Here is a 13,912-nt window from a genome sequence, read left to right on the forward strand (position 1 = left end):
CAATAGTGTGGATCAATGAATCAGTTGGTTCTTTGCAAAACTGGTAAAAAAAAAAATTGGCAAACCTTTGGCAAGACTGATCAAGAAAAAAAGAGAAACATAAATAATCAAAATTAGGAATGAAAATCAGTATCAACAATGAAGAGGCAATGTCACGGTGGTTAAATGTAAGAACTTGAGAGCCAGACTGGCTGGTTTGAGTTGCAGCTCTATGACTTAGTAGCTTTGTGACCTGGGAAAACTATTGAACCTCTCTGCCTCAATTTCCTCATATGTAAAATGAAGATAATAATAGTGCTTACTTTTCAAAGTTGTTATAAGGAGTAAATAAATTAGTATTTGGAAAATACTTAGACTATTGCCTGGCACACAGTAGGCACTACATTAGTATTTGTTAAATAAGAAAATAAGTAAAAGGGGACACAATTGGAGATACAACAGAGATTAAAAGGATAATAAGAGAATATTTGGAACCACTTTATATTGTTTGAAAACTTAGATAAAATGGGCAAATTCATAAAAAAATATAACTTTTGAAACTGACACAAATGGAAACAGGAAATGTGATTAGATATTTAACCATTAAAGAAAGTGAATCAGTAGTCAACAATATTCACACACACACACACACACACACACACACACACACACTCAGGATAAATAGCTTTTCAAGCAAATTCCACAAATTTTTCAAGAAAAACATGTTTCATTTTCACAAGTTCTAGAAAAAAGTCGGAATACTTTCCAAACTCATTTTATGAGGCGGGTATAAACTTGACACTAAAACCAGACAAGGCCAATTTGACAAAGGAAAAGTACAGATCAATCTCATTCATAACCATAGATAAAAAAATCTTAAAATATTAGTTAACCAAACCTAGCAAAATGTAGTGGTTTAACGTGAGAAAATCTATTCATGTAATCCACTACATTAATAAATTAAAAAATAAAATCCATATAATCAAAATAGATTCAGGACAAGCATTTGAGAACATTTAACATCCATCAACACAGAAAATTCTTCCTTAATCTTCTAAAGGTATCTAAAAAAAACCCTACAACAAATATTATTTTCAACTGATAAACCACAAAAATATTTCCTTTAAAGCTGGGATAAAGGAAGCAGGCCCAGCACCCTCACAACTTTGTATTGGACATCCTAAGCAATGCGGTAAGAAAGAGGTGGAGACAAAGATGAACAGTTGTAATAATTAGGAAAAAATTCTTCTTATTTTCAGACAACTCACATAGAAATTCCAAGAGAATCTGCAGATAAACGCTTAGATCTAATATTAATCAAAGTCCCTGAATACAAGATTAATAAGCAAACATCAATACTATTCATACACTCCAGCAACAACCTATAAGAAAATGATTTTTTTTTAAAAAACTACATTCATAATTACAGTAAAAGCCATGAAGAAATAAACATAACAAAAGACATGCAAAATTTTTTGGAGAAAATTATAAAATGTTATTGAAAGATATAAAAAAAGATATCATACATGCTTATGGATGAAAGACTCAATATCATAAAGATGTCAGTTACTCTACATACTCAGCACAGGCCCATGAAAATCCCCAAAGATCCTATCATAGACCTTAACTGATTCTCCAATTTGTAAGGAAGAGAAAAGAAGAATTTGGATCTTTTTTTTTCTTCTAAATTTTTCAATTACAACTGACATTCAATATTATTTTATGTTAGTTTCACATGTACAGCATAGCAGTTAGACATTTATGTAATTTACAAAGTGATCCCCCTGATAAGTCTAGTACCCACCTGGCACCATATATACTTATTACAATATTATTGTTTATATTCCCTATGCTGTATTTTATATCCCTGTGACTATAACTACCAATTTGCAATTCTTAATCCCTTTGCATTTTTCACCCAGCCCCCCCAACCTTCCTTCCATCTGGCAAACCATCAGTTTGTTCTCTCTATCTATGAGTCTGTTTCCGTTTTGTTTGTTCATTTATTTTGTTTTTCAGATTCCACATACAAGTGAAACCATATAGTATTTGTCTTTCTCTGTCTCACTTATTTCACTTAACATAAGACCCTCTACATACATCCATGTTGTCACAAATGGTAAGATTTCATTCGTTTTTATGGCTGAGTATAATATTCCATTGTGTATATGTACCACATATTCTTTATCTAATCATCTATCAATGGAAACTTAAATTGCTCCCATATCTTGGCTATTGTAAATAGCACTGCAGTGAAAAAGGGGTGCATATATCTTTTTAAATTAGTATTTTGGATTTCTTTGGATAAATACCCAGAAGTCGAATTGCTGGGTGACAAGGTAATTCTATTTTTACTTTTTTTGAGGAACCTCCACTGTGGCTGCACCAATGTGCAATCCCACCAACAATACACGAGGGTTGCTTTTTCTCCACATCCTCGCCAACACTTGTTTGTTGATTTATTGATGACCATCATTCTGACAGGTGTGAGGTGATATCTTATTGTGGTTTTAATTTGCATTTCTCTGATGATTAGTGACATTCAGCATCTTTTCATATGTCTATTGTCCATCTGTATGTCTTCTTTGGAGAAATGTCATTCAGGTTCTCTGCCCATTTGTTAATTGGTTTGGTTTTTTTGGTGTTGAGTGTATGAGTTCTTCATAAATTTTGGATATTCATCCCTTATCAGATGTATCATTAGCATATATCAGATACCGTCTCCCATTCAGTTGGATGTCTTTTCGTTTTGTTGATGGTTTCCTTTGCTGTGCAAAATCTTTTTAGTTGGATATAGTTCCATTTGCTTATTTTTTATTTTGTTTCCCTTGCCCACAGAGAATATCAGAAAAAGAATTACTAAAAATGATGTCAAAGAGTTTACTGCCTATGTTTTCTTCTAGGAGTTTTATGATTTCAGGCCTTACATTTAAGCCTTTAATCAATTTTGAGTTTATTCTTGTATACTTGTATGGTGTGAAAAGGTTGTCTAGTTTCATTTCTTTGCACGTATCTGTCTAGTTTTCCCAATACTGAACAGACTCTCTTTACCCCATTGTATATTCTTGCTTCCTTTGTCATAGATAAATTGACCCTACAGGTGTGGGCTTATTTCTGGGCTCTCTATTCTGTTCCATTGATCTGTGTTTCTGTTTTTATGCCAGTAACATGCTGTTCTGATTACTACAGCTTTGTAGTATAGTTTGCTAGCTGGTAGCGTGATACCTCCAACTTCATTCTTCTTTCTCAAGATTGCTTTGGCTATTCGGAGTCTTTTGTGGTTCCATATAAATTTTAGGATTATTTGTTTTAGTTCTGTGAAAAATGTTGGTATTTTGATAGGGATTGCATTGCATCTGTAGAGTACTCTGGGTAGTTTGGACATTTTAATGATGTTAATTCTTCCTACCCATGAGCACAGTATATGCTTCCATTTACTTGTATCTTCTTCAGTTTCTTTCTTCAATGTCTTATAATTTTCTGAGTACAGGTCTTTTACTTCCTTGTTTAAATTTATTCCTAGGTATTTTCTGATGCAATTGTTAATGGGATTGTTTTCTTAATTTCTCTTTCTGATAGTTCATTATTTTTGTATAAAAATGCAACTTATTTCTGAATATTAGTTTTGTATCCTACTACTTTACTGAATTAATTTATCAGTTCTAATAGTTTTTTGGTGTAATCTTAGGGTTCTCTCTATATAGTATCATGTCATCTGCAAATAATGACAGGTTTACTTCTTCCTTTCCAATTTTGATGCCTTTTATTTCTTTTTCTTGTCTGATTGCTGTGGCTAGGACTTCCAATACTATGTTGAACAAAAGTGGTGAAAGTGGGCATCCTTGTCCTGGTCCTGATTTTCAGAAAAATGCTTTTAGCTTTTCACCATTGAATATGATTTAGCTGTGGAAGAATTTGGATCTTAAAGGAGAAAAGAAGTAATGGATTCATCTTATTTTATAGCGAGACAAATTAAATCTATAATAGTAAAAACAGTGTGGTACTGGTCTGAAGATAGACCAAAGGAATACCCAGAAACAGACCTACAAGTGTATGGAAACTTCTGTTTGATTGAGCAGGCATTTAAAATCAGTGAAAAATAGATGATGTGGTCACTAAAAGGTGCTGGGACAAATGACTATCCCCACGGGGGGGGAAAAATTAAATTGGATCCCTACATACCAACATACACAAAAATAAACTCTGTGTGATTTTATAGTACTTCAAAATAGGAGTCATTAAGTACCCAGAACAAAGCTTAGGAAAGTGTGGTTTGGAGTCACATTCTCAAACTGGGGTCAATTACCAATTCAGTCTTCAGGAAATTTTCTATTTCTTTAAATAATTACTTATTATAGTTCAAGAAAGGCCCAGGTCTCTTGAGAAGGATCAGTACATAAAAACACTTGCAAAGAGCAATGAGGGAGGAAATACAAATGCATAATTTAAAGGCTGTTGTGAAATTTAATGGAATCTTGCTTTGAGGCAACCTTAATTCAGATGACCGTCACTTCTGCAGTAAAGTAAGCTCATAAACATGACGAGTCAACGTATGAGCCAGAGTCCAAATAACTGAAATAAAATAACCTTCTATTACAAATGATCAGATCAGACGTTTTAAGCAATGGTCCCCTCTTTGAGTTAAAATCCTTAAGTATTGTTTCCAAGTGGATCAGAAAGTCTTCCACGTTTTGTTAGATAGTTCTTTACCTCTAATAAGCGAACAGAAATTTTTGTTTGTTTTGTAAAAATACTAGGATAACTCACAACTCACCAAAGAACTAAACTGACTTACACTCGATGAGTTCAGAATCACATTATAAATACATAGGAAATGGAGTCATTAGTTTAAAGCATTCATTTTAAACTTGGGCTACTAGATTTCCCTTTGCTGCCAGGGGAAGAAGGAAAAATCGGCTTCCGTGCCTGCCACACACGCCAATATTAAACATCACCTGAACTGAAATGTAAGCGTTGGCATCTCTGTAAGGGCTGCCTTGTTTCCTCATCCACCTACCTGAACATTCTGGCAATGTTGGTGCAGACATCAGCGTCACCCAAGTACTGTCCCATCACTGTGCAGAGCTGGGGGAGGGCACTGACGCTCAGCAACTTTCTTCTTGCTAGTGGTGAATCAACCAAGTTTCTCAACGTAGCAGTAACCTGGGAAAAAAAGCAAAAACATGTTTGTTTCGTTTTTTTTTAACTGGAAAATTAGCCAAAGTAATCAGCACAGCACAACTGATCCCATAAATGTCATTACATTGGTTGCTAAACCACGCCTCTGTTGTGTATCTCCCACCAGAGAACATGGGCCGTGGCACAAGTAGCATGAAAGGCAAATCAAGAATTGAATACAAAGAAAATCTACTTTGGTAACGAATGGAATATTCATGTTTGTAGCAATTAGTACACCAAACCCCCAGGGTTCTAGAAATCATCATCTGGGTTTGTCGTAAGATCTTCAATTGACCCAGAGACATGCCACATCAGTTCCACAGATTTGAAACTTCTCACTCCATATTCTTATATGTAGCATCAAATAATGCTGTGGCCAAAGAATATTTAAGACCGTTAGTTTCATTCTCTTCTAAGAGGCAAGTATTGGTTTCTTGCAAATTAGTCTTATTTTGTAAAAACTGTTGGGGAAAGCTATTTATATCAGGCTTTGTCTGAAAGTGGAGAAGAGACCGAATTAATAAATCCATAAAATGAATGTTGCTGTTATCTAATAATTTTAATAAGCAGTGTGACCATTCCTCATGGGATGGTACAGGCAGGTGACTGGTTAAAACAGTCAGCTCAGGAGTTGGACGGCCTGGTCAGGCTGCAGCTCCGCCCCTCACTAGGTTGGGTTAGTTAGTTAACCTCCCAGAGCACATTTTTCTCATCGGTAAAGTGGGGATGGTGACAAGTGCCCTGGAGTTGTAAGGATCCAATGACATAAGATGGTGAATGGCATTGCCAGTGCCAATTACCTAACAACAGCTCAGAAATCCTGGGTCCTTTCTTCACCTTTGTTGTGGTACATCACATCCAAAGTGTAGAAGAGAGATCACTGGACTTATAGTCAAATGATGGAGATTCAAGTCCTAAATCTCTTCCTAGTTATATGATGGAGGCACTCACTCTTTCTTCAACTTCCCTATTTCCTCAACTGTGAAAAGGGGGGTTACAATTCCTGCTTACCTCTCAAGGTGTGTGTGTATCAAGCAGAAAACATGTAACAATGCTTCTGTACATTGTGAAGCATTATATCTATATAAAGCATCACTACAGTCATAGTCAATAAACTTTAAATAATTATTAAGATGACATGTACCTTTGATTAGTTTTCCTTTGTAATGACAGCAACAAAAAGATTTTGTTAGAATATAACTGACAACCTTGAAAGCAAAGAAAATATACATAATGCTTCAAATAAATGTGTACAAGTCTTTTGCAGTCAATTCAACTATATAGCAAGTCAGTAAATGCTTCCCTGAAAGCTTCAGTATCCAAAACACTGGAGGGGAAACAAACTACGAGAGCACTTCACTTACCTACGGGTCTACAATGTTGTCTCCTAAGTTAAGGAATGAGTCTTCTGTGAAGGCTAATAAACTATGGTACGCAACACAGGCCATTACCACCATACAATGGAACATTCTCATCATCTGACCCTGGCTCCACCTGTTCCCCTCCGTCAGCGACAGCCCAGGCACTCCAGCAAGCACTGCTGGTCTATGTCAATCCGTGAAATGACTCACAAGCTTTCCTACTCCAACACCAAGGAGCTCAGGTGAATGCTGACCTGAACCCAGGCAGGTGGAGACAGTGGGAGGCTGTGGAACACCCATTCTAACCACTGCACACAGGAACAATTCCTGTCCCTGGCCCCCGAGGTGTCACCGATTGCCAGCTTCATCTACAGTCCTCTTGCTCCCCACATCTAACCTCTGGCAGGGCACACTGTCAGCAAGGGACAGTTGTTTCCTTAGAAGCTTTTATTTTCCTGTTTCCATTTTTTTCTCCCTTTCAATTCTTTTCCTCACCACATAAGAAAAGGTTAAGACAGCTCATTTTGCCCCCAAAGTGCAATTTTTACAAATGGCCCGACTCAAGAGCAGAAGCACACATTTATTATGTGACACATCATCAGATTTTAAATCCCTGTGTGCATTTATTGCGATATCACATTGTGTGGAGTGCACATCGTTGAGACAGATATGATACCTTGAATATTTCCACATTTGTCAGTTGTGACGCTGACAGAATATGTGAAACATACCGCACACTTGATAAGTACACAGTAATACCTCAATGCATGACACCACCATTAACCCAGTTGCTCGGAGACATCCCAGAATCCTGCCTTTCTGCCTTTTTGTCACCTTAAGCTCTGCTGGCTTTTTGTCCGTTGCTCTTAGGATAAGATTCCATTTCTTGACTGTGATCTACAAGGTCCTGTAGGATCTAACTCTTATCAACTCCTCAAACTTCCTCACATACTATATGCAAACTATTTATTAGGTTATATAATGTCTTATTGTCTGTCTACTCCTCTATACTAGCAGCTTCCGTGAGGACATATGTCGTGTCTGTCTTTTCACCATTGTGCTCCCACACCCAAATCCAGTCCCTGGCACACAGTGGGTCCTCAATCAATATTCGTGGATGCAATGAATGGATAGATGAATACCTACAAAGGAAAGACTGGGTGTAAATAAAAAGATTAGGGTATCAGAAAACCATCAATTAATATTTCTGAGGCAATGGATTTTAAGATGATTTTAAAGAAGAGGAATAAAAAATAATGGATGAAAGAAAAACAGACTTCCTGGAGGGACACTGGTCCTCTGTGGATTCTATATCTATCTCATTCATGACAGCAGCTTCTTTCTTGGCTCCTAACTCTCCCGACCCCCTTTCCTTTTCACACCTGACTGGTCACCCCACCTACTTCTTCTTTCCATCACCCGGTTGCTGGTTCAGTTTAAGCCTGCCTCATCTCTTTCCCAAACTCTACCGTCCACTGATGGGGCTTCTTCCCCAGTTTCTCCATCTGGCTCATCTCCCCACCGTGGCTCCCTGCTGCCAGAAGGAGCAACTCAAGATCCAATCTTCCCTGTCCAAAGACCTTCTCTGACTTCCGGTGGCCTAGAGGGCAAAATCCACATCTTAAAGGCTCTTCTCTCTCTAAAGTACACTTCACCCCTCCACCCCCACCTCCGCCTCCTGCTTCTCCGCAGCGCACCTACCACCTTTCGGACTCTGCACCACATACAGTGTCCTCATCCTGAGACAACTCCAAGCCTTTGAATAGACCATCGCATCTGCCCAGAATGTCTTCCGCCATCACACTCCTGCACCCCTTTTCCAACCTGGCCACCTCCTACTCATGTTTTGGACCAAGCTCAGGTTCACTTCTCCTCAGTGAAGACATTTCAGCAGCTCATCATTTCATCTCCCAGGTTAACAAACCATGCTGTTCATGCCTGTACCGCACCCATCACAGAATCATAACTACTTGTTTCATGCACCTTCTCTCCCACGGTGAGCTCCTCTAGGGTACAAACCGTTTCTTGTTCCTCTTTCTACTCAGAGGACAATAAATATGCCCATAAAAAACTGGCTGGATGAAACACAGAAGGAGAAGGGGGAATGAGGAGGGGAGGAGGGGAAAGGCAGAAAAGAGAGGAAGGGGGATGAAGGGACAAAGGAGACGGAAAGGCAGGCTTTTCCCCTATAAGAAGCCTCTGGCAAGAAAGTGCCTGGATTAGCAAAGCCTGATGGCAAACCAGAGTTTAAACCCCCAACGAAGAAGGATCAGGAGGAGGTCACCAGCAGATGCAGCAATGAAGGCCCCCCATTTGGAGATGCTGGCTGTGAACCACCAATCTCACTGCGGGGGTGGGATAGAGCCGAATGCTGAGCACAGACAAGTACCTTTTTCTGGGGAAAAACATGTTAAAAAAAATTGATGCGAGGACAGTCTGGCTAAATGCTGTGGTAACAGTAAAGGCGAATTCCAAGTCAGCCCACTTAACTCTCAACCTTGTTCCAACTTTGAACGGAGATATATTTGTGGAAATCATTAATGAGTCCTGTGCTCTGTAGCAATCTTTGTTCTCCAGCCCCTAGGAAAGCCCACCCACTGGGCCTGCCCCCAAAGCAGGAGTTGACCAAAGTCCAAGTTTTATGCTTGGAGAAATGTATCCGTGTCTTTCTTAACTCTCTACTCTAATTTACAGTGTTCCTAACTCTACTTAGCTATACACTTTTCTATATGATTGTATATACTCTTTTAAGCCATCTCAAATACTTTATGACAAAAAAAAAAAAAAAAAAAGGAAGTAAAAGTTAGATGCAGACATAGTTGCCTGGTTAGTTTCTCAAGAACTTACTGGAACAATTCCCAACCTCTTAACTGCCATCTCACCAAGAAATAGCAAACTGAAAAACATGAATTTCAATTCTTATTCTTCCCATCTCCTAATGTACAACCCCTTGGGACAGATATACTGAGTCAGAAGGCAACTAGTGGGAAGAAGAAAAAGGAGAAGAATGTGGAATTAATAATCCACAAAGGGGATTAATCAAATTTTAAGTGTCCTTCTTTAGTAGCAGCTATGAGATGATGCCTGGGACAAAAGGGGACCTACATTTTTGGTATATATCAAGGAAGAAATGTTCCAGTGTGATTTTGGTTACTAATCTACTGCTGAAAACTGACTGAGCTACCCCCTACAACTTTATGGTGCTCGTTTTTTCTGAGGCAGCTATTTTTCTCTGTATTTCCCCAGATTCCTTGATCATGAGAGATACTGTCCCCCCTCTCCCCACCCCCGTCAGAATGTCCAGGTAAAATACCTGGTGAGTTTGGCAAAGCTGTTCTGTCTCACACTGAATTAGTTGGGCCTCAAAGTTCTTACCGTGCAGTCAACACCGAGAGATCCATTTTAAAGGGGAAAATTGTATTAAGAAGTGATTAGGTCCTTTATAAAGGTTCAAGCAGCATTTTAGTGCAGCAAAATTAGAAGTCAAAAGATTTAGCATCTATTTTGTCAAATCAGTTATAGGTACTTAATTATCAATTTCAAATTACGTTTCGACTATCAATTGAAAACCCTTAGTAAACACTACACATCTTTGTCTTAAAATACGAGGCCCTCCTGATTTAGATCACCGGACTTATGAATGACAACCTGGGACCAGCAGCTGTGAGGCCATTCCCAGCACTGGGGTGGGCGCAAGTGGGGAGGGCTGACTGGTCCCCAGTGGATGAGCCTCTCTCTTCCCTTCTACTGCGTCTCCATCAGTGTCCTCAGTCCCCAGGGAACTCACCAGATTCTGCCTTGGAGAGATTTCAGCCATCAGAGCGGCCCCAGATCAGAGGAGCTTGTAGCTCACTGCCCACCTCAGAGCTCCTGTGCAGGAGCATCAGGCGTTCAACAGGATTCTGGGCCAGGCTGGGTGCTTCACCATCAAGCATGACATTGTTCCTTGGAGAAACATTTTCCCAATTTCAAAAACCATTTTTCAAAGAAACCTTTGGAACATAAGGTCATTGGAAACTGAACCGTTAATAGTTTGGAAACTTATTATGTTTCTTCTACCAAAATTAGCATCAAGATTCAGTTTTGTTTATTTTTATACATTGAAAACTACCGTGAAAAGGATTTGAGCAGCGACTTTATGGCTTGTAAAGCTACCTCATGAGCTTGATCTCATTTGCTCCCTAAATCAACTCCAGGAGGCAGATGGGAAAAGTATTATGAGCCCCACTTTTCAGATGAGGAAACTGAAACCCAGAAAATTCACTGGCAACAGGTGGGTGGGTGTCCTGGGCTCTGACTCCTTGTCTGTTGTTTCCACCACTCCACTTGGTTGTCTCTGAAAGCATTTTATTCCTCAATCATCTGGAATATCTATAACCAAAATCCCTCAAGCTTTATCTCAACTTAACTGCCAACTGCAAAATGGTTCACTTCCCGCTGATGATGTGAAAGAAAACAGCCGCCAGAGACCGCAAACAATGTCAAATGATTTAAAACCAAAGCCACACCATTTTCCAAACTCAGCAAAACCATCTCCCTCTATTAATAAAAGCACATTCATTTTTTTTGGATTTGTGCCCAATTGAGACCACATATATGCCAAAACCAGAGTCTATGTGGTAACCCGAGAAGTTTCATATTGCTTCATATATGGTTAGTACAGTTCTGGCTGAGACAAAAGAGAGCAGTGATAAGATGCCACTATATACATGAAACCACTGGTACCAAAAATTCCTAAGCATTTTATTGGTGTTAAGAAACATGCACATGAAAGTAATATTAATTCATAATCCTCGGTAACACTTGGTGCCTGGCTTTGGAGCCTGTTTGGCACATTCCTTCTTTGGGTGTCCTGCTTCTGTCCTCCTCAAACCTTCAACGCCCTACTTTGAGACTCTATTTAACATCTGCCTATGTTTATTATTGTTTCTCCATTTACTGTCTCTTTATCAGTTACCTTGGTAAAATAAGTAGGTAACTGATTCGTCTAGTTGTGGCTATTATACATATCAGTATAGTTGAAATTTTGCAAGTCATATAACTATATAGATTGCCAATGTAGTAAAATAAGAAAACCAGTCTGAAAAGGTAATGCAACTACCAAGAAATAACACCAGTTTTCACAATTACCTGTTATAGTGACATTTCTTTATTATCACTAATACATCTACAACGGAGAGATGAAGCTGAGCAGATATGACAGCAACTGAAAAGCAAATGGCTCCCCCCAGAAACAGTAGGTGTAGGAATACGGATTTCCCACTCTTGATGTTCCTTCCTTGTGAGGAGACATCCTTTAGCCACTCTCCACCCCTCACTGCCTGTTAGTGAGCACACGGTGTTCTCCTCTGCTCCTCCAGGGGCAGGTGCAGCCTGTGACTGAGTGGGCAAGTCTAACTCGGGGATTCAGAATTAGAAAGCATGCCTGCCTCAACTATTAGGTTGGTGCAAAAGTAACTGCAGTTTTTTTAACCTGTTAAACCGCAATTACTTTTGCACCAACCTAATATAAACTACAGCCTTTAACCATGATGATAACCTTCCCCCCATCCCCATCTGCCTTAGTTTTTCTCATTTCCAAGTTCAAAACCCCAGGCATTACACATTTGAGGGGGGGGGCCTCTGAGTCTCCCCACATCTCCAGATATGCTGTCTCCGGAGAATGTGAGGTGAACATGAGTTGCCTGTGTGCAGCTCCAAGAAAGGGAAGAGTAGGCCCTTCCCTTTGGGTGGTTAGTTATACTACCGGGGATTCCTTTCTAGGAAGGAAACTTCGTAAGTAGAAAATCACTGTCACCTTCCCAAAAAATACATTGTTAAAAAATCAGGAAGCTGAATAACCAATACCAAACATTATGAGAAAAAAGTTTCATCAAATCTCAAAAACAATATGTTAATAAGCAAAATCAGCCAGACAGCACTGTAGTTAACTGTATTGTACCCTACCAATTTCCTGGTTTTAATAATGATTTAATAATCATTACATAATATGTCGCCACTGGGAGAAGCTGGGTGATGGGTACACTGGACCTCGCTGTACTATTTTTGCAACATCTTGTGAATCTATACTTAGTTCAAAATAAAACTTTTTAAAAAGGCAGACACAAAAAAGTACACCCTGTACATTCCATTTATATTAAATTCTAGAACAGGCAGAGCTTATCTGTGGTGAAAGAGATCAGAAAAATGGTTCCCTTTGGTGGTTGGAGAGTGGGAATGAACTGGGAAAAGGGAGGAAATTTCTGAGGTGACAGAAATATTCTAGATCTTAATAGAGGTGTGGGTTACATGGCTGTATGCGTTTGTCAAAACTCATCAAACACATAAGATCTGACCATTTCACTGTATTGTAATAAATTATAAACCTCAATTAAAGCAATTAGAAAACAAACGACGGAATCTGCTGCTTCCTATTCAAGCAAAATATTCAAAAGAGATGCTTTAAAAATTTTTTTCCCTGTTTAATCATCAAATCTCCAATAAAATAACCTGTAAGAATTTAATATAAGCATGAGAATATTTGTTCCCATTTTATAAGTACGTAGTTTATTTCTTCCAATAACCAGAGCAAGTTTCCATCAGGTGGAAGTGACTGCCATGGCTCTGATTTCATGATCTGAACAGGCAGGGTTCCCACAGGCAGGGGTAAGCCAGACAAAGAGAGTTAACGTGCTTTTCAGCTTAAGTATGCATACTCATAATAACTAGTTACCTAAAAAAATATAAATTTATTAATCTTTACATTTTAAAACTATTAAATATAACTAAAGCAAGATTTAAGGGACCCCAACCATTTTGGTTCAATCCTTAATTACTAATGTTACTGCTTTCGTCATTTAGTAATCCTAAATTACTGCTTAATTGAGTCCCCAGATTTCAAAGGCCTCTCTTAAGTCTCCCACATCCTTGAAGTAGAGAATCACTGGCTCTGCGATCTTGGGGTTCATTATGTACCTAGAATCCTGAATTGTCAATGTCATATCCCCCTTCCAATTTTAATTTCTCTTCAGCAGTCTTCTCCACATAGTAGCTTGTCAAGGTCAGAAAACCAAAACCGATCCAAGATCTGAAGTCCATCTCTAACTCTCATCTCAATTTCTTGTGATTAAATTTTTTTTCTCGTCAGAAGTAACTGCTCTTTTAAACTTAAAGTTTTGGTAATTCTGATCTTATTTTACTTAATAAATTTCTTCTGAGTGCCAACAATTTAAAAATACAGAGATAAAGAAATCATGTAAGAGTTAAAGGGAGTGTGAACCCCTTGCAACATGAGTTAAAGGGAGTGTGAACCCCTTGCGACATGACCCCATCCCACCTGCATACTCAACTGTTCCATGCAAAGCAGAATTCCTCTCCCTGTGTGCTCCCCACAGCATGTACCAAAGCTGACCAAT

General features: G+C 38.7%; 1 protein-coding gene across 5 annotated transcripts in view; it reads right to left on the minus strand.

Annotated features, from left to right (window-relative positions):
• Positions 1–13,912, minus strand: part of ARMC2 (armadillo repeat containing 2) — a 106,028-nt gene that overhangs the window by 28,834 nt on the left and 63,282 nt on the right. For all 5 annotated transcript variants that reach the window (XR_012496711.2, XM_019735069.3, XM_074333376.2 and 2 more), the window contains exon 11: positions 4,997–5,142. Coding sequence is in view for 4 of the 5 variants with exons in the window: in XM_019735069.3 (XP_019590628.3) it covers positions 4,997–5,142 (146 nt within the window). In the remaining variant the exon portion in view is untranslated. The remainder of the gene's footprint in view (positions 1–4,996; positions 5,143–13,912) is intronic.

The sequence above is a fragment of the Rhinolophus sinicus genome, chromosome 2 (genome assembly GCF_057876585.1).
Source record: "Rhinolophus sinicus isolate RSI-liver-muscle chromosome 2, RSI-T2T, whole genome shotgun sequence".
Classification (NCBI taxonomy): domain Eukaryota; kingdom Metazoa; phylum Chordata; class Mammalia; order Chiroptera; family Rhinolophidae; genus Rhinolophus; species Rhinolophus sinicus.